The sequence below is a fragment of the Strongylocentrotus purpuratus genome, unplaced genomic scaffold (genome assembly GCF_000002235.5).
Source record: "Strongylocentrotus purpuratus isolate Spur 01 unplaced genomic scaffold, Spur_5.0 spur5_scaffold_18, whole genome shotgun sequence".
Classification (NCBI taxonomy): domain Eukaryota; kingdom Metazoa; phylum Echinodermata; class Echinoidea; order Camarodonta; family Strongylocentrotidae; genus Strongylocentrotus; species Strongylocentrotus purpuratus.
Window position 1 is genome coordinate 17,028,179 of NW_022145603.1, and position 21,548 is coordinate 17,049,726.

The 21,548-nt window shown below is 37.9% G+C and overlaps 1 protein-coding gene across 4 annotated transcripts in view; it reads right to left on the bottom strand.

Moving 5' to 3' along the window:
* The window catches only part of LOC585583 (cytoskeleton-associated protein 5), a 70,448-nt gene extending 50,971 nt beyond the window's left edge, over nt 1-19,477 (bottom strand). For all 4 annotated transcript variants that reach the window (XM_030989307.1, XM_030989305.1, XM_030989306.1 and 1 more), the window contains exons 1-7: nt 19,356-19,477; nt 7,780-7,965; nt 5,313-5,506; nt 3,688-3,814; nt 2,302-2,553; nt 1,117-1,249; nt 506-603 (exon numbers count right to left, since the gene is read on the bottom strand). In XM_030989307.1, coding sequence (XP_030845167.1) covers nt 506-603; nt 1,117-1,249; nt 2,302-2,553; nt 3,688-3,814; nt 5,313-5,506; nt 7,780-7,836 — 861 coding nt within the window. In that variant the 5' untranslated portion in view covers nt 7,837-7,965; nt 19,356-19,477. The remainder of the gene's footprint in view (nt 1-505; nt 604-1,116; nt 1,250-2,301; nt 2,554-3,687; nt 3,815-5,312; nt 5,507-7,779; nt 7,966-19,355) is intronic.
* Between the last annotated feature and the right edge of the window lie 2,071 nt (nt 19,478-21,548).

Sequence of the window (21,548 nt, forward strand, 5' to 3'; positions counted from 1 at the left end):
ATGTGTTGTCAAACATCTACGGTAGAATGAATTGAACCCTGGGCTGCCACATAGTTTGGAGTATATCATACATGTACACTGTATCATACCTGCCAACATTTGAAAATAAGAATTAGGAAATTTTAGCACGGTATGCCTTCGAAAATAAGAAATCACACTTGCAGCGGCAGTGTAACTGGCAATACGCGGTAAATCTGGACCAAAAAGCAAATTTGTGGGGCATGCAGCAATTCAACGTACACAATACATGAACTCTCAAATCGCGGCGCATGATAAAACGAGCTTAATATGGCTTCAGCACAACAACACCGTTTGTTAACAGACGATGCTTATCCTTGGTCCTTTGTGGATAATGTCTTTGATTCCAACACTATTCAGCATTCAATACTCTTCAAAAGCAAGTGACAAGAAAATCAATTTCTCTTTCAATGATTCAGCTTGTATGGTACCATCTCAATGCCAAGAAAAAAATCAAACAGAATCACGAGCAGAACAAAGTACTCACCATGTTTTCATAAAAGTCTTTGGGTAACTTAGCCAGGATATCCACAGGCTCTAGGAGATCATAGGGATCTATTGCAGGACCGGCTGTGTCCGCTTCATCTGTAAGAAATACAAGATACAGGGTGATAGTGAGCATCTAACAACATTCCCCCATTTTGAGTAACATAATTAAATAAAATAAGGAAAAATAGGGAAGAAAAGAGAAAATAACGGTAAAAATCTGGAAAATTGGGATAAAATCGGGAAGAAAAAAAAAATTGGGTTAAAAAAAAAAAAAAAAAAAAAAAATTAAATTAGGTTTTTATCAGGCCTGAAGATAGAGAATAGAGGAGAAAATCAACAAATCTAATCTGCATTTCTTGTAGGTAAATTTAGCATACGACCTCAAATGACCTTTCACCTTAGCATGTGAACCTCGACAGCATCGTAACATTTTAACAATTTATATACATATTTCATGAAGTGTATATTGTTTTAGATTAGCATGTTTTTTTTTTACTGGAATGTGAAAAAATAAAGAAAATGCAATGAAATTTGGAGGCCTTGGTTATCACCTCCACCTTTGGTAGGCAAGACTAGGAATGGACACCACCACGAGGATGGGTGACCTACCTTCTTCTTCTTCTTCCTCTCCATCTTCCTGGGCCTGGGCCTTGGCCTTGAGATCCTGCTGGGACTTGAGGAATCTTGTCTGCTTGGCAGCCTTTCCTGGTAACTTCTCAAACTCCTCTTCCAACTCCTTCAACTATATCACAAACAGATAATAATAATAATAATAATAATAATAATAATAATAATAATAAAAACGTACTTATAAAGCGCTTACCACCGAAGTTTCTAAGCGCTATAACACACAAAATAGACTGATATACAATTACATATTAAACAAAACTAAAAAGTGCAAATAAACCTACAAATTACAATACATATTAAGGGTTAATTAATAACCGACCGCAATTATGATATATCACATCATGAACATAGCAACATCGATGACCTCTGACATTGAATGACCCCGATGACCTTAGTTTCATATCAAGAAATGTCATCACATTATATTTAAAACCAACATTGTCTTACATAACCTTGGTTTTTGCTGTGAATTAGTCCGATATTGAATATTGATTGCTTAATACTATATTCATTCACTTCACTGATGACAAGGTCAAGGTCAAGGTCAAGCTTTAGCACGGCTGCCATTACAGCGCTCAAGCATTTCAAGGAACTAATTACTGCCAGGTACCCATTATCTTCACCTGGGTGGAGTATGGCAAACACAGATTAATGTCTTGCCAAAGGGCATTAGTGCTGCGACAGTGTCCACAGTCCGGACACTTATCCACTGACACCTCTACATCTATTGCATTTTATAAGATGATGACGTAGATCCTAATCAAATGATTGGTTGAAAGCGTACACGTGACCAGGCATTTATTTTGGCTAACGCGCAATTTGGATAATGACCGGTCATTATCCAACTCTAATGACTGGTCATTATCCAAATCATGTTATAAAACACCATTTTATATATCAAATAAAACAATCTTATAAAACACATCATTTTGATTGGGCATTAATAAAATTACCCGCACTCGGTACCTTCAAAACAGTCCAAACACCCTCGGTTATCGCCTCAGGCGTGTGAGACCGTTTCAAAGGTACCTCATGTGGGTAATTCTTCCTAATGCACTCACTGATGTATATTATTTGTATACCAATACTAAAAAATAAAAAATAAATTAATACATACAGGGATCCATCTTAACGCGCAATTTTCTAATAATAAATCCATCTTACCTGCACAGGTTTGATATTCTGTAGACTTGGTTTAATGGCAGCACCGATCCATCGGTAGAGGTCTATGGCTAGCTGCTTGGCTTTCTCTCTTACATTCTTATCACTGTGTTCAAGAACCTTAGGAACGGACTTGACAATGGGTTTGAGTGTGATGACCTTCGACCCAAACTCTCTGACGGCCGAAGCCATGACTTCCAAGCATGCAGTGACAATCTTTGGTTGTTTGTTTGTGAGTCCTTTCAGAAGCTCCTCCTGTAGGTAATACATACGACAGGTATATGATTTATAATTTCCTTTTAATACACAGGGAAGGCCCATCAGCATCAATGCTGTCGTTCCTGAGCACCCTGTTATTATTATTACTCCAGCAATTGCCATGAAGCTGACATAAATGACGGTGAGTACTTTACACTCCGTGATATGCATACCGAAAATCATGCAGATGATGATAAAAAGAGCCAGGCAGGACAGATGTGTTCCTTGCCAGGAAATCCACTTTGTCCTGTAACTAGCCTCAAAATGTATCTGTCTTAAAGGTATTACAAAGTTTTGGGAAATTTTGAAAATTGGCTGGAAGTGATTCTTTACAATTTTGAAATATTTGGATGCCCCTGTGGATGTATTATAATCACTAGAAAATTCAGCCCCTAAAACACTTCGGCTTTCGAGAAATATTAAATATAAAAATTTACCGGTGCTCCCGGTAAATTTTGATAAATTTCAAATAGCGCCTACGGCCGTACGATGGTACCTGCGACCATGAAAATCTCAGAATATGTAGTTGTGATATATATAATTTTCAAACAGGAAGCTAATCGGTCGATTTTGTCCTGAAACATTGTTTTATAGCTTAATTAATATATTTACCTTGAGAGGGAGCTATACAACATAAAGAGTGTATTATTTACAATTTCATAACTTTAGACTCGATTTCAACCGTGACAACGTCACTGAATATTGTAGGATCGCATATGCTTCCAATATGTTCATTTGAACCAAATTCATGACCCCATACCAAAACTTTGTATTACCTTTAACTGAATACTGACTGTAAATGGTTGCTTAATACTAAATACTTACAGAACCCAAGGTATTTCTCTCTACTAGGATGGGATCCAATCTAACACTTACATGTACTAACTACACCTATGAATTGAAATTAATTACTTAGTCTGAATTATGAATCAGATTTTAGTCTGCATGTTGAACTATCACATTTTTTTTGTGTGTTTGTGTTACCTACAATACGTTCAAGTCAAATGTACTATTCTTCGTATCTTATTGATGTTTCAATCTTGTAGTGACATGCAAATAAAACAAATTTCCAATCATTGGACAATAAATTTGGAATTTGAATTTGAATTATATCAAAGGAGTGGTTCATACCATAACTTGCTCTTGTTTCTCGAGTTCTATGTACACCATAAGAATCTCCATGGCTTTCTCTTTCGTCTTGGTCCTTGAGGAATTCAGACATTTTGCCACCACACCAGCAGTGACTTCACCAACAGTTCTGTACAGGAAAGAAATACAATCAAGCTTATTTTTACATTTTAAATTTTAATATGTTTCATAGTTATGCTCAAATATTATTTAATAAAATTATTACATTTATATTCTCAAGTGGTTATGTTCATTTCATGCAACTTATGGTTCTAGGATTATATTCGTGCTGAATGTTCAGAGTTGAGGAGAAACAAATAATTCTAAACCCAGGGCAAATTATTGAAAAAGAACCTTTGACTTTAGAGGTTCAGTGTTGTATCACGTGTTACCATTGGCGTTACGCAACTGTGATACATTGTCTTTCTTTAAGAGACACTTGACAGAAAGTCTATATGAACCTAGATCATTGTAGATTACGTAGTTGTAGTTATAATGTGAACTTTATATTGAGACCTTGACCATATAGAGAATGTCGGTAATTCACATTTATTTGTAGTTTACTTTACACAATTCTGTTTCTATAAATACTAGTTTCTTTTCTCTAAACTGCAGGGAATAATTTTCTTCAAATTTTTTGATTAGCAATTTCAGGCGATGGATAAATATTTCAAATGAAATTCTGTACATTTCTATGGAAGAAAACTGCTACACAAAAGATATTTTGTATAGCAGTCATGCAAAAATGCATAGCAAATTGCGATGCGATACCAGGAAAATTATTCCCTGTACTGTCTGTCCTGGATATTTAATTTCTTACTATATTTTGCTTGGGAATTCATGTTTTGCCATTGTTCTTTGTCGTTTGTTTATGTACATTCATTGTATTGTTTTACTGTACCATTTCTGGTCCCCATGGAAGACCAGCGGCATCATAACGAGGATACCGCTGAATATGGGCTATCCAGTCGTTTTATTTTATCTTGTACATGTAATTCTTATTCTGTTTGTTATTGTTTTACTGAATGCATGATGTCTTTTTTATATGGAAATAAAACAAACAAGCAAACTACCGGTACTTATTTACTATGAATGCAACAAAAGCAGGGGAAAAATACACAGGGGCTAAGGGCAAATTAGCCCCCGAAATGCCAAAAAGAGCCCCCGAAAGTCATAAAAGAGCCTCCTAAAATTGCATAGAGTTCAGAGCAAAACAAAATAAAGGGTGTTATTTTCATGCAAGCAAGCTTGAAAAGTAGCCCCTTAAATTTTTTAAGTATTTTTTTCCCTGAACAAGAGTGTCCTTTTTTCTCTCCCTTCATTCAAAGACGCAAACTGAATAAATCAAATAGTATAAAAAAGCATCATAATCATAATGAGAAATGGATTTTTAAAAAATTTTAATCATCATGAGAATAATAATAATAATAATAATAATATTCTGTTTCTATAGCGCTCAATACATCGATCCGACAATGTGCCTACGCGCTTTACAGATATACAGATATTACAGATATATTATTACCCCGGTCATCGGATTCAGGCTCACCCGCACACAATGTATGCACATTTTCCACTCCCTGGGGAGCATTCCCATGGATAATCCAATCAAAATGAGAAATACATACCTGGGTGCTACGTGGGCACTTTCTAGGAAGGCCAGCACAGCCTCTAGTCCTTTCTCTTGTGCTACAGCATTACTATCAGTCACAAACTTCTTCAATAGACCAGCGTACTTGGAAAACTCGGGACTCTTCTCTTCGCTGATCTTTTTGAAAAGCTTCGTCGCCTCCTCGTAACCGTGCAGTCGGGCTTTCCAAACCTGAAATGAAATAAAAGGACATTTTAGTTTTCAATAGTTTGCGGAAAAGCACAGAAGTTTAGTCAAACCTGCTTTTAATAGCGACCACCTGTCAACAAAGACCACATTTGTCATGTTTCCCTTGAGAGGTCTTTATATGGACATGCATACATGTATGTATTTGATATGCAATATTGTTTAGGATAGATTTTTTGCTACTGTACATGTATGTAGAGCAAGCCTTCAACAAGCTTTAGATTGCCAAGAGGGCCTTGATAAGCTTGCTCAATATACATAGCAGGGTTGGCCAGGACTATACATTGTATATCCCTCGTAGCTCACAGAGATTCCAAGCTAGGAACTATTACAATTCGACTACCTTGACCAATTAAACTAAAGAACCAGACTAGGCATTAATAGCCCAAAATACAACCCACAACAACTGTCATACAACTTCTCAACAGCTCTGTTTTCCTGGCCATGCCTGCTAGGTCAGTAAACCAATGACCTTACCTCGTGCTGGCACAAGTCAACGGTAGACATCCTCAGGTCTGCCTCTTCTATGTAATGATCAGTTATTGACTCAAGACTCCCACCTAACAATACTGGCATATCACCAAAATAAGCGCGTCTCTGCCGTTCATCCCCCATGTTCACTGGCAGCAACTTTCAACTTCATCCAAATTATATCTTCGACTTTTAATACTCGATTGTTGCATTCATGTATGAAAAATCCCAGAATTGTATCATAATTATGACAGGCATGTAGATTTCAGACAATCTGCATAACAATTGTGGGAGTGCTTATTGATTTTAATTGTAGCACAGCTGTCCTTTTTCCCTTTTGCTTTCCAGGGACAGGGAGGAGCCGGGTTTCTCACTAGTTTACAATACCTTGTTCGCACCGCCAAGCTGATTCAAAACCGTCTCCAAAACGACCAACAATTTTGTACACATGTATCATTTGCTGTTTGGAGTATTATCCAGAGGTGATAGTGAGCACTAAAAAAAAAATAGGTTTTTTGTTTTCCCCTCAATCACGCCCCCCTTGAGTAAAAAAAAAGAAGAGGATTCGCGGGGGAAAAATAGCATCTAACAACATTCCCCCCTTTTGAGTAAGAAAAATGGGAAAAAAATAGGGCAAAACAGGGAAGAATAGAGAAAATAAGGGGGGGTCAGGAAAAAAATTGGGAAAAAATTGGGAAAAATAAAAAAAAATTGGGAAACCGATTTAAATCGGGGTTTTATCAGGCCTGTATTATCGGTCTAGTGTCGCTTTCATCGGTGTATTAAACTGAGTGAGAACACGGCAACTTGGTGCTCTTATCAATTTTTGGTTGACTAAAGAGTAAAAATATCAAAGACAGAAATTCTCCCTGACAAGGACAATACATGAATGCATGTAACACCTGCGACATAGCATTGGTACTCCCAAGCAACCCCTGGGATATTACAAGGCCATATTTCTCATATTTCGGCACTTATGCCTTTAGGCAAGACACTAAATACATGTGCCACTCTCCACCCAGGTGAGATGAAGTAAATGGGTATCCGTAAGGGTGAAATTCCTTGAATGCTTGAGCGCCTTTTCAAGGTAGCTCAGCTAAAGCCGGAGTTATAATACGGTTGCAGGGCCCTCATTAGGCGCATCTTCGTCATCTCGAGATTGCCAAATAGCCCGCTATTTCTGATTTGGGAAATAATCCTGAAGTTACAAATCGCGTCATCATCAGCTCGAGATTCGACCTCAAAACTTGAAACTCGACCTTGAGAAATTAGCTCGAGATTATTTGCTCAGCGTTCGCTCATAGTGCGAGTCTTCGGTCTGGTGAAAATGCACCGGACAAATCAGTGAAAAAAATACACGGGGATCAGGGCAAATTTGCCCCCAATATGCCCAAAAGAGCCCCCCGTAAATTTGCATAGAGTTCAATGCGAAACAAATTTTAAAGTGTTATTTTTATGCAGGCAAGCTTGAAAAGTAGCCCCCGAAAAATAAATATTAATTTTCTCCCTGGGACAAATAGCTGGATATTTTGCCAAAAAGTGGGATATTTTGCAAACTATCCCAAGATATCTTGGGATGACAATCCCAACCAAATATCCCGCTAATTGCAACTTCGGGCTGATGAAGACGCAAATTAGCTGGATAGTTCAAATAGCTGGATATTTGGCAATCTCGAGCTAGTGAAGTCGGCCTAGGGAGAACAGTTTTAATACTGAAAAGGCTACATGTACCCTGGGCAAACATGAGATATTATCATCATTATTATTATTGCTGTTTCAATACTAACCTTGTGAACGCATTGTTCATCAATGGGAAGTTTCAAATATTCTTGATCATCTGCCATTATGCCTCATTGGTCAGGTGATCAGTGTCAGGTGATCAGTGTCAGGTGATCAGTGTTGGTCAAACAAGATAATTTGGATGCGATCTGTGTTCGTACTTCCTTCAACTGCAATGATCGACAGGAACTAGTCTGAGAAAAACGAGATAGAACAGATAGAGAGAAGACAAAATAATTATCAGTTGCAAGATGCAATACATGTACCAGGGTGGTCCACAAATGGTTTTGTAACAGCGACAGTTTTTATAAAGTATGAAAATCAGCAATAAGCATTGTTTAACAAGATTTCCAGGTTTATGAATATGAGATGCATGGCCCTTAATGTGTTATCAGTGTCTGTGATACAGTGTAATATTGAAGCCCTAAACAAATTGCGCTTTTACATGATCATAAAGTGCTTCAAAAAAAGTAAAAACCTTCGGGTGACCGGTTTTACCATACTAATTTCTCCCAATAGACTGTAATGTTACCAAAAAATGCTGTGAAAACGTTTTTTTGGAATTTCGAATTCCAATCATGAATATCTTGATAATCAGACAGGCTTGTAAAAGTCATGGGATTCCTGACTACCTAAAGGATTGTACTTATGATTGCAGCATGGGCTACATGTAACTGCAGGATTTTGTTTAGAATCTGAGGAAAAGATACCCATTCCCTGAACAAAATTAGTTATGAAATCTCAGTCTTAAAATTGGTTTGAAAGTGCTTCAAAATATGGTGCAGAGTGCACCTACAATGTACATGTACACTGTAATAATCTAAACAAGCCCAGGGGGGAGTTTCACAAAGATCCTAAGTTGAACTTATCTCTAAGTTTGACTTAACAATTATGGGGAGCCATTTGTAGTCTGAAAATAAAATATATTCAAAAGCGAGAATTCAAATATTTTAGACTTTATATCAATTCCACTTCAAGAACATGAAATCTCCTTTATAATAGAAAATAGGAATGATTTGAATCAACATTTTATACCTTTTATAATAACTTTCACAAAATATTTTCAAATATGCTAATGGCTTTCCATAATTGTTAAGTCAAACTTAGAGATAAGTTCAACTTAGGATCTTTGTGAAACACCCCCCTGGACTTCCACGCTTCACTTACATGTACATCAGTTCATACACATACATGTACATTTAAGTTTAAATGTCTAAAATAAATGCCTCATAAAATTCATAATACATTTTTGCGAAAAGAATAAAACAAAAACACTATGAACATGAGTGAAACTGGGGAAGAGTTTGGGCAAAGTAGAACCATATCAGATGTCAACCAAGTACAATGTATAATGTGGTATACATGTACATTGTACATGTCCATACTGAATTCTACACAGCAGATAGTATTTGGACATACGGTACAATACCTTTTTGCATACTTCATTACAGTTCACAACATGGCCACTGAGTGTCTTGGACTAGACCAGTTTACTATTAAAGGTAAAGATCAGTTTTGGAAACGCCCCCCCCCCCCCTCTCAAAAAATGAAAATTAAGCTCTTATAACCAATCATGTGAAAGAATATGTTTTTACTAATACGTGATCATACAAATTTTGTTGAGAAATCGCCTACTAATTGATATATTTGGTAAATTATCATATATCTATTTGGACCTGATAGATATTGTGCATGTGTCGCGTAGTCCCATATACATCTTTCTGTGTACAGTGCTTGTAACTTTACCAAGACTGGGCCAAATTTCTTATCATTTTGATGATTCCGGACCTTGCAGTACACACCAATACTTATATGCTAGATGATCAACCTTTTCTGATCGATTGTGTCCTTCGGGAGCTTATGGCGGCGTCCGTGTGCTGCGCTCTATATACCCAAGCTTGAACATCTTTAATACATTGTACATGTACATGCAAGCATTTCAGTATTCATGTTCATACATGTACTATGACACATAGATTACGTTCAATTCCTGTAATTGTATGAGTGGATAAGGATTCATGTCCCATACCCGTCAATCTGCCAGGTAGCAAAAATTAGTCATCTCCAAGGCCCACATTAGGAATATGGTACATTTGACATGCTTTTATACAGATGTTTTCAAAAAAATAGAGAGGCATGTACAGGTTTCATGACGCCAGTTTTGCGGCAGAAAAATAGGAATTTTTCCTCATAAATAGTAAAGGTTGGCATGCAGTCATGATGCATTATCATAGTTGCTCAGTTGTGAGGAATATACGTGTACGCTGTACGTCCTATTGATCTGATCCTTGGAATCCAATTGTAGAAGACAGACAATGTCATGAAAGTTGATACCATCATCATTATTCATTTACAAAGAAAGTATGTCTCACTATCACTATCAGTCAGATTGTCCTGCTGTACAGTATGCATGCATGTACTATAGGTGTATACAACACATTCAATGAATTAAATGCACATCCATGTCCATAGAGATGCCAACATCTTGAAGAAAAAAAAACAGAGATCCTAAAAAATCAGATTTTGGAGAGAAAAATCAGATTTTGGAGAGAAAAATCCGATTTTCATGAGAACTTTGTATTACACTGTACCTTTAATGTTTTTTATGGAGAATGAAATAAAATTGATTGAATTGAATTGAACAGATATGAGGGGAAAAGGATGTATTCATCAAAATGTGTTCTGCTCCCGATTTATGTGTTTTTGATTTTCAACCGGAAACTCCCCTTCCCAAAACATGCATGTACTGTATGCACATGGAGACACTAGACGTGTGGTGAACCCTTAGTATGAGAATTCACAAGTCACAACACACAAGAAGGCTGGCTATGACATATCAGTGTTTAAAAAAAAATACTTTTCTATTCGAGGGGGCTCTTTTAGCATTTGTTGTACAAAGTGTGATTTTCTTAGAGATAATAATTTTATTGGGTTTTTGTTTATACCAGAGCACTTTTTGAGCTTTTAACAGCTATATTGCTCACCGCCCTTGTCATTATGCAGGTCTGAATCAAGACTATCGAGAGAGCAATTGTATTTATAGATATGTGTGATGAGTCATCCCATGTAGGGTGCATCCCGACAGAGCTAGAGCAACGTCTTCACTCAGTGAGTGCACAATCTCTGCATACAGATCACAATGCTCACTGATAATAATAATGCCTATTCCAACTACACATAAATTTCACCTCAGCTCACAAGTAGTCTTGCATTTCAGACCATTAACTTTATATATTTAATTCAATTCTTTTTATTCATCCAAATTCACAAGAATACAAGGAAATTTGTTACATCTGTACAAAAGTGTATTTGCATTGTTTACTTCCATTTAAAGAGATTTCAAATTTCTGCAAAGATCTCTCCCAAGGAGTATACAGTATTTAAGACTTGAAGTAGCCCCCCCCCCCCCCACACACACACACACAATTTATCCAAACCCCCCCCCCCCCCACCCGAAAAAAATCCCTCTCTTTCTCTCTCTCTTTCTCATTCTCTCTCACACAAACCCAATTGTATGTTCCCCTCTCCTCGTTCTATTTTTCTCCATTTCCACACAAACAATGTACATGTATACATACATGTACATGTACATGTATATCCAGTGATTTCTCTCATTCTCTCTCTCTTATTCTTATTCTCATTCTTATTTCTATGTCCTTTTCCATCTCCTCTTTTTCTCTCCCTCTCTCTTTTTTTCAATCTGATGAAACCTTTCAACTAAATTCCAGCAAGCAAAAATGTAATTTAACATCAACAGCATAAATTCTGCAAGGGCAGCTTGCCAGACAATTCTGTTTAACAAGCCAAAATATCAAGAAAAACAAAAAACAGAGAGCACTTTTTTGTTGTTGTTCCATTTTGATACAATAAATGGATATGATGCACCATCAACTATTGTCATAAATGACAGTCGAGAAGCGTTTGCTTGCAAATAATAAATCATCATAACCGTAATTATTTAAACAGTGAAAGAGTTCGCTGTATGTCCTTCTTTTTAAAAGGGGACCATTTTCAAGAGTTCTGAAAGTTGATGTAAATTATTTCGGAGGAAAAGGCTTGGAGAGTTTGTGTCTGGGAGGCTCGCATACTGTCAGCCTTGTTTTTATTTTCCATGAAATGAATGTTAAAGAGAACCTTGAGTTCTGGGGAGAGGTGAAAAATAATTTGTGAGCGTTATCATTGTTATTATGCAAGTGTGGAAGAACATCAGATTAAAAAGGTTCCCTGAAAAGCATGGCCCTTCAAATGCCTTCATATTCCTTCATATTCTAAATATTCATACAAAATAAGGCCCAATTATTATGCTACATGGTTGTGTCATCCGTATACATCTTTCTGTGTACAGTGCTTGTTATTTGACCAAGACTGGGCCAAATTTCTTATCATTTTGATGACTCCAGAACCTTGCAGTACACACCAATACTTATATGCTACATGTACATGTACGTGATCAACTTTATCTGACCGATTCCACACCGCTTCTTTCACAATGCAATCGCATGACCAGGGGGGCGTTTCACAAAGCCTTTTTTTAATGACAAATGACAAAAATCAGTGACAAATCTGCTGATAACTAATCAGAAGCAAGGATTTCAGTAGCTTATAACAAAAACTGTCATTTGTCACTGATGACAAGTTTTGTGCCTGGTACATGTAACTAAGAGTCAGAAGATGAAAGAGTGGATAATTAATCAGTCTTTAATGTTGGGGAAATGGGCAAAAATAGCGTGACCATTGAGACCATTGATTTTTCAATTTTCCCTTTCAGATCGCTTTTCACCGTTATGGTTGAATAATTGAAAAAGTCATTTACTCAAAATAATACATTCCAAATTTCAAGACTCACAGACAAGGCTCAAAATACATGGGGGCGGTGGGCAATTCGCCCCCGTGAGCTACCTAATCGCCTTCTTCAGATTGCTCACGGGGGCGATTAAAAAATAAAAAATCGCCCCAGTGGAATTATAAAATAAAGATTACCTTTTCTGTTATAACTTTCACACAATATTGAGCTTCAACTTTCAAACCTTAAACCAATGAAATGGAAGTTAGATAAGCATGCAGGATTAACCGCTCTGACTTTTCGGTGTCTAGACGCTGCCATATTGTTAACAAATGAACGCTTTTCGCTGCAAGATTCCGCTGTATCTCCCATCTCTATAAGTATTACAGATAGAAACAAACGGAAGCTCGCAGTGCACTGCGGCCATCAGCAATGGCTATACTAGCTGCGCCGGTAGTACATACACTGTACTGGTGTGCATGCTGCCGCCCCATATCTGCTGGAGCTACATGTACAGATATAGGCAATCGCTCAAGGACCGAAATGTGGAGAAATTTTTCGTTGTGAAAATCCAGAATCCTCTAAAATCTGGTGATTCCAAAAGACCAGCAAATAATGAACCTCGACCAGCAAATCAACCAAAAGCTAAAACTAGTAAAAGGAAACCTGTTGGCAAGGAGGCGACTGTATCTGTATGGGCTTGGACCAGAAATTTCGTACAGAGGGAGGAGATCTGACCATTAGCTGCATGTTATAACTTATAAAGTTGTTGGAGGGAAATAATAATACATGTAATAGGCATTTGTATAGCGCCGTCTATCTAGACAATGCTATTCCGAGGTGCACAAGAAAAATAGAAAGAATGAGAAAGTTTGGACTAGTACTGTAACATCATGGATATCTCCGATTCCGTTTCACCGCCAGTCAAAACCGGACGGTTTTCGGTTAAACGATTTAAAACAAATATTCTTTACAAAATAAAAAAAAATTTAAAAAATTGTTTTTTTTTTAAATAATTTTTTACCGACTCTGTCGGCAGCAAGCCAGGTCTGTGTGAAAAAGCAGGAAGGACTTTCATTTAACTGCGAGGTGCATTTGAAGGCGCAGATGTGTGCTTGTGAACTTGTCACAAATAATAGTAACAATGTCGTTTTTAGAAGAATGGGTAAGATCATTAATTAAAAACAGTAGAGGACCTAGGATAGAACCTTGTGTAAAAGTTGGATGAATTATTATTATAAACTACATATTGGGATCTATTACAAAGATTACTTTCAAACCAAGACGACAGACAAATTGGAGTGTTGTTCTAGTTTCGGAGTGGTGAGTCAACACACAGATTACTGAGCTGGGAGACATTGCCAGGCATAGTGCCAGGTGGAGGGGCATAAATCGAAACTTTAAAATTAATTTTAAAAAAAGAAAAAAAAGAAAAGTGTAAAAAATTGTAAAAAAAAAAAAAAAAAACGGGAAAACGAAACCGTCCAATTGAAAACGGAATCCGCCATGGGCGGTCGGATACCGGACGGTTAAACGTTTGACTACAGCACTAGTTTGGACGAGAAAGTTCGGATGAGTGTCATAATGCCAAGAACAGGTATTGTTAAACAAGATAAGATTTCAGCTTGGATTCAAAGAGAAGGTTCATTGATTTAAAAAACTAACTTTAATGTCGGTATTGCGACACTTTGATTGGCCAAGGTTATCAAAAGCCTATGCTTGGAAACATTCGAAGTAATGATTATTAACATTCACAAACGCTTAGATACATCCCCAACATAGCACCTGAAAAAGCTCCCCGGTCGCTGCTGAGATATGACGTCACATGTTGAACATGACATGCACAAGCAGACGATGACCCATGACATCTCACACAATTTCAGTGCCTGTTTTGTCATCTTTTCTCCAGGTATTTCTCTTACTTCAATACCCTCAGGAAAAATGTTTAATCTATTGCCTCACTTTAAACCCCGTGCATGGTATTATTTTGATAAAAAATGCAAGGATTTATAAAAAAAAGGAATCCGTCGCTTGTAAACAAAAACAGACGCCATTGTATTTTCAGCTGCATACACCGCGGCATGTTCAGCGTTTCAAGAGGGAATGACGTCCATGCTATCATTCTGGAGGTTTTTTAATTTGAAAATGTGGTTTCTTTGATTGTTCATTAACCCCTATCCTGTGTATTTACAAACAAAAGAATTTAGTTATTAGAATGGGGGTCATATCCCTTTTTGAATGGTGTAAAATTCCATCACATTGATATACACTAAACTCATTATAATTTGAGAAATAAAAGCATTGCAAATTTGCAATTATGTTCATTCTTTATGGGATGTCGTCTGCTTAGGCAGGGTTGGTTCATATTGTGACGGCATTAAAACATTGTTATATTTTCTGGCGAATCGCTTGTATATCCGGATGCTATGGAGGTGGTTTTATACTTTTATTTGTATTTTTTACAAATTACCCGATATTTAGTTGACCTAAAACTTGTACAATGGCCATCTGTTAATAGCTTACCAGTTTTTAGTGATACATTAGTTGACATATTTGTGATTTTCTATGAACCCGCACTTTAAAGGTCTCTAAGGAAGTTATGATTCTCAAATTAAATGGTACAGTACATTATTCCAAAGACAGGGTGCTGCAGATGAAAAAGCCCTATTTTACCACAGGCTACTTGTGTCTTTGGGATCTTGATGATCTTAGACTATGAGCTGGTGTATAAGGCATAATGCCTGCTATTTATGATAGAAATAGCAAAGAATTTAGGAGTATCATGGGTACCAAATACTACCAATTCAATGGAAATTTGTATGAAAAAAGAGCCCCTGTCAGTACTAGAAGGGCCACCGTGAGAAGGCTCACAGGGCTCTTTTTTATTGGAAGAGCCCCCATGGACAAAAAATAAATTTAAGCCCTGCTCACAGATGAAACGAAACAGCCCCAAAAAATCTAGGCAATATTCATCCAATTTTTGTCAGAATAGACGAAAAAGAGGTACACGCAGACTCGCAGAGTCATTTTGTTTATCTAAACAGCTGCATCACGCGATACACATACGCTAGTTTGCTCTAAGGCTGCGACGGGTAGTCGAATGCTCGAGTACCCGCACGGTTGACAACTACTCGGGTACGATTTCTTGTACCCGAATATTCGGCCGCAAAAAAAAAAAAATGTCCAGGCCCACGCTTACCCGTGCCAGGGAGAGCGGCGTCCGCTGGCATGGTACAGTCGGTAAAAATGTTTCCCAACTCAAGCACTGTCAAACTCACCTTTCAGAAACTGGGACCAAATGTCCAGATTTCTGTTTGGACTTGGAGGAAAATGGATTTTTCTGCCATCTTTGGTTTTTAAAACATCATTGTTTACTGTTATTATTCTTATTAAATCGGCGCCTTCACCTGCAACTCAAAGTAAAGTTGCATGCGTTTTCAGCGAGGGACCTGAGAAACTGCCGAGTGGTATGGTAGTGGCAAAAAAAGAAAAAAAAGGGAAAAAATCCAAAAATCCAAAAATTAAAAAAAAATCAAAAAAATTCAAAAAAATTTAAAAAAAATTAAAAAAAATTAAAAAAAATTATAAAAAAACATGGCGTCCGAATATTCGAGTATTCGCCTGTGAGCCTGGGAGTGTACTCGGGTACCTCATTACACTATTGTGCACAGCACTAGTTTGCTCAGCTGCAGCGCTACTTGAGAAGAATTGCAAGCTTCATCTCCATTGAGTGATTTCAAGTTTGGTGTTGAAAGCTGGTGTTGGTGTTGTGACAACACCAACACCAGCCACAACACCGAACTTGAAATCAGGCTGGTGTTGGGATTGACCTTGGGAAATATGACATATTTCCGGTAGTCTGTGTTGAGGGCTGGTGTTGAATGTCGTCTGTTGAACGGAGTATCACGGTTGGTGTCAACGATTTAAAGATGAAGTTGAGTTCTGGTCATGCGATTGCATTGTGAAAGAAACGGTGTGGAGCCGACCAGAAAGGGTTGATCATCTAGCATATAAGAATTTGTGTGTATTGCAAGGTTCTGGAATCATCAAAATGATAAGAAATGTGGCCAAGTCTTGGTAAAGTTACAAACACTTGCACAGAAAGATGTATATGGGACTACACAAACACGTGGCGTAAAAAGCCGGCCCCCGATTTTTACGATGTTGCATGCATATTTAGAATATGAAGGCATTTGAAGAGCCATGCTTTTCAGGGAACATGTCTTAACTGATGTTCTTCCACACTTGCATAATAAGAATGAGTAATGCTCACAAATTATTTTCACCTCTTCCCAGAACTCAACCTTCTCTTTAAGTGTAATTTTCCCATTCACCATCACCAGCCCCTAGGGATTGGGAAATTCATGATTTCAAGTTCGGTGTTGGTGTTGCACTGCAGTTATAGACCTAGGTCTAGTCTACCGCATGCATGTAATTATGTTCGCTCGAAAAATTCTGAATATGCACGACTTGAAGGTCCCTCGGTCCTTCACAACCTCGTGCATATTCAGCATTTTTGAGCGAGAGGCGCTCTATAGCATGAATATTCATATTTGCTGCGCCGCCGCTAAATACCGCGCATGCGTACTTTCTCTTTGCCATGTTGACGATACAAGTGGATGGCTCGTTTTAGGACAAGGAATCACCCCTTTGGCTTTTCCCATTGGAGACTTTGTCAAATTATAATTTCAAGTGTGGTGCGACATGCCCAGAGGAATCAAAAACACTCACACTGTAGATCTAAGTTTGAATTTGTAATACTACCATTACCCACTTCGGGAAAAATGTCGCCCTAAAAATAGGGAGGCCAATGCCCAAATCTAACTTTTTAATTACTAATTTGTTTATACTAAAACTAAGATTAAAAGAAAGCATTTACTTTCACTAAGAAAATCCACCCATCTGCCAACTCCAGAAGTTCCATCAAATAGGAGATATCCAGCTAGTTCCTATGAGCTTCCTTCTACGCCTTTCCGTACGTAAGAGCCTTGAAACAATTATATTTCATGTCGCAGAGTTACGTTCATAATTAGACAGGCCCGAGGGACAAAGTTCATGATGAAGTTTAAAACTTCGCGCGAAAGTGCAATCACTCAACAGCGGCTAGCCTTGAATCGGTCGCACACGTACCTTCTTCTTCTTAGTTGATCCCTCCACCGACACAGGCAAGCCCCGATGCAGGCTGAAGTCCAGCCATCAATGTGCGAACGATTACTAGAGTCTACTACGAGCCGAAGACGATGGTTCAAAAATGATGAATAGATTTCAAAATTGGCAGGAAAGAAATATTTATAATTCATTGATATTTACCTTAGATGTGTATTCCAATAATTTGATTTCCTCATGAGTATTCCTTATTATCAACGATCGAGAAGTTACGAGGTCCAATTAACATCCATCTTGCAGCGAACACAATCATAGCGCACATCCATGCATGCAACGTACGTGTACTAATATTTCTCTCACTCTCTCTCTCTCTCTCTCTCCCTTTCGCTATACGTAACATACACACTCACTAACCATGTATCATACAACACACACCTTCAAATCATGGCTTTCATTTCAATTCTCAATTGGAGTATAGACTGCTCACGTAGACTTTTTTTTTTACTGAAATATCTTTTTTAACACTTCTCATACATTACTGCACGACACTCGTATCTAGTGCTGTGAGAATAAGGTACTAGGGTCTATAAATAAGACTACGCTTTGCGCACGATCTGACCGGAGCTCAGATTATGTCGCAATACCCTTTATTTTTGGCGCGAACAATGACGTCACTGTTCACTGTTTTCCTTCTCATTTTGAGATGGATGTACCTATAGGGCTCAAACCAACGCAAGATTGACAGAAACATCGTACTCTATCTACTTTCGAATGTTCAGTTTGTAAAAATCTGTATGTAAAAAGATATAATCTTTTTTCTTTATATTTTCTAGTTGTTAGAAGTGGCAATTGTGAACATCTGAAATGTTGATCTCTATCAAAAGTTCTTTACTCAAAACGGATCCCATATTTTTAGGGTCTACCTTCTGCCAATGAGAAGGTTTTTAGTGAGCAAACCTCTACGCCCTCTAGGATTTTCTTAGTCGGTGGTGCGAGTGCGTCAAGGTCGTCTGCAACCACAATTATTGGATTAAAAAACGTCAAAATCTGCAAGATTGTCAACAAATGGTGAAAGACTGTTACAGATCCGTGATTAGATCTATAGGTATGTTGTGAAATGTATAGACTAATTGTATTTTCTTTTCTTATTTTCTTCAATTTTTATTTTTACATCATTTTTTTCCCTTTGCTAATTTTTTGAAGTGGGCGACGAGCGCACAAATCGTAGGTGTAGAAGCCTTACGCCCGGGCATTGGCCTCCCTACTAAAAAGGCTCAATCGCGCCGTTTGATTTTTTTTAATTTTTTTTTCAAATTTCGCACTGGGGTGGAGCTCCGACCCCGAACCCTGGAGTGAACTAGAGTTAAAGAGACAAAAAGGCCTGGTAATTATCAATCTCAGGAACAAAACAGTTAAAAACTTAATAACAAGTGCACATGCACATCAGCCACAAATTCATGTTCATTCATAATCACCCTTGCAATTGCATTGCACTCTGTACACAGCTGATATCATGCAGCACACTCAATGACATGTTCTGTGTGCAAAGTGAATGGATAACGTAATTTACATGGTGTCGTTGCAGGTTTTCCAATGAAAATAACCCTTAATTTCATGTCTAGAACAAATAAGTTGCGTTCTGGTAACTGAAAATATCCTAAATATCACTAACTTTATTAACAAACTACAGCTTACCCGATTTCGAAGTAATTTTGTCCCGTGAATTTGACGTAATGTTTTCAAATCGGATGTGGGTCCGTGAGATATGAAAGCTGTATTATGATTGGCCGATAGCTAGCAGCACGAAGTACTGCTCGTTTCAAATCGGGCAAAGCTAGCTAGATTTCCATGCAATCAAAACCGGCTGACCCGGCTGACCAGATTAAACGTATACAAAAAGCAGAAATACGAAGTTGCAAACCATCCAGAGACTCCTAACAAATCGCGTTACTGATTAATTAATTAAATCATTTCAAATTGTTATTCTCAGTTTTCTTTATGGATAGGCCTGACTGATTTTCCTTTAAAAGAAACTGTTACCAATAACAACAACTTCGTGTCAAAGGTTTGTGTGATTTAGCTATTGTTAATTGATAAACCGTCTGGCGGTTTGTTCAATTAATTCCCAGGGTTCAATTAAGATGTTCAAAACCAACGACCCCTACCCCCATCCCCCCCCCCCCTCCCTCCGACCTCCAGCCCCAAATATTTGAAGATCCAGCCTATACTCCCTATAACCTCCACTCCCCCCCCCCCCCCCCCCCTATAGCTAACTCTGCATGAGCAGACCCAACCACACAAACAAGTGCAGAGGCGCCGCTCCCGGGGGGAGGCACAGCTACCCCCTATTTTTTTAAGTGCCCTAAAAGTGCCTCTCTTTCTTAATTAAGGAAAAGTGCCCCTTTAACTTTTTAAGAAGTGCCCCTTTTTACATTGGAAAAGTGCCCCTTCTCATTTTCACTTCTGATAAGTGCCCAGTGGCGGATCCAGGGGGGGGGGCCGAAACGGCCGCGGCCCCCCCCCCCCCCCCTATTGGCGGCGCAAAAAAAAGGAAGAAAAAAAAGAGGAAGAAAAGAAGAGAAAAAAGAAAGGAGAAGAAGAGAAAAAAAAGGAGAAGAGAAAAGAAAGGAGAAGAGAAAGGAAACAAGAAGAGAAAAGAAAAGAGAAGAGAAAAGATAAAGAAGAAAGCCTCCCCCTTGCAGGGCGCTCCTGTAAACTATGGCAGATAAGCTTTAATGTAAATTGTGCACAGGGATTAGAAACCTGGAACCCGTTTCACAAAGCCTTTTTTCAATGACAAATTGCAGAAATCAGTGACAAATCTGCTGATAACCAATCAGCAAGGATTTCAGTAGCTTATAACATATGTTATTTTGTCATTTGTCATTTGTCATTTGTTACTGATGACAAGTTTTGTGAAACACCCCCAGAACTTCTCAGGAAGACCAGAAAAGTTCCCCATTATAGGTGTTACTTCTCATATTAAAATTTATCTGGAATTCAAGTATCTTCAACAAATCACTTTATACTTATTTGTTATTGCCTTAAATTCAAACGTGCACGTAAAGGCCTTCATGTACAAATATGTTTTGGGCTAGGCAAATGGACTACATGTATTATATACTGTCATGACTACATGAGCAACATGGCAGTCGTTTGCTAAGCTATCATATTCGTTTAGCCTTCAAAATTCAACTTAGATCTATGTGTTAGATTAAAATATAAAATCTGTCTTGTTTTTTCATTAATCTTAGTTTCATAACTCAAAACCGATTATATTAAGAATTTATCAGTAGTTAGATTTCATTTGTTTAGAACACATATTAATAAAGTTAAAATATGTTTCTAGTATTATTTTACAAATAGCGAGGTTGCCCCCTCCCCCACTTTTTCAAGTAGGCCTACCCCTAAATTGCCCCCTCTTTTTACATAGAAAGATGCATCTTTTACTTCAGATCAGACGGGCCCTAGCTATTTCTAATAGGTGCCTGTTCCACAATCTTATAAGTGCCCCCTTCAACAATGATTATTGCACCATTTCAAATAGGAGAGGTGCCCCTTTATCTGTAACAAGTGCCCTTTTCCTTCTGATAAATGTCCATTTTATTTTTTTAATAAGAGCCCCTTCTCACCAATGCCCCTCCTCACACCTCTGATTAATGCCTCTATTAAAATATGATAGGTGCCCCCTTTCCAGTGATAAGTGCCCAGTTTCCATTCTCACAAGTGCCCCTATTCATCTCAGGTGAGTAACAATCTTCAGGTACAAGAAGTGTCCCTTATTACCTCTGATAAGTGCCTCTTTACCTCTTATAATTGCCTTTTTCAAATCTGACGGGTGCCCCGTATACTTTGACAAGTGCCTCTTTTATTTTTCATGCCCCTGTT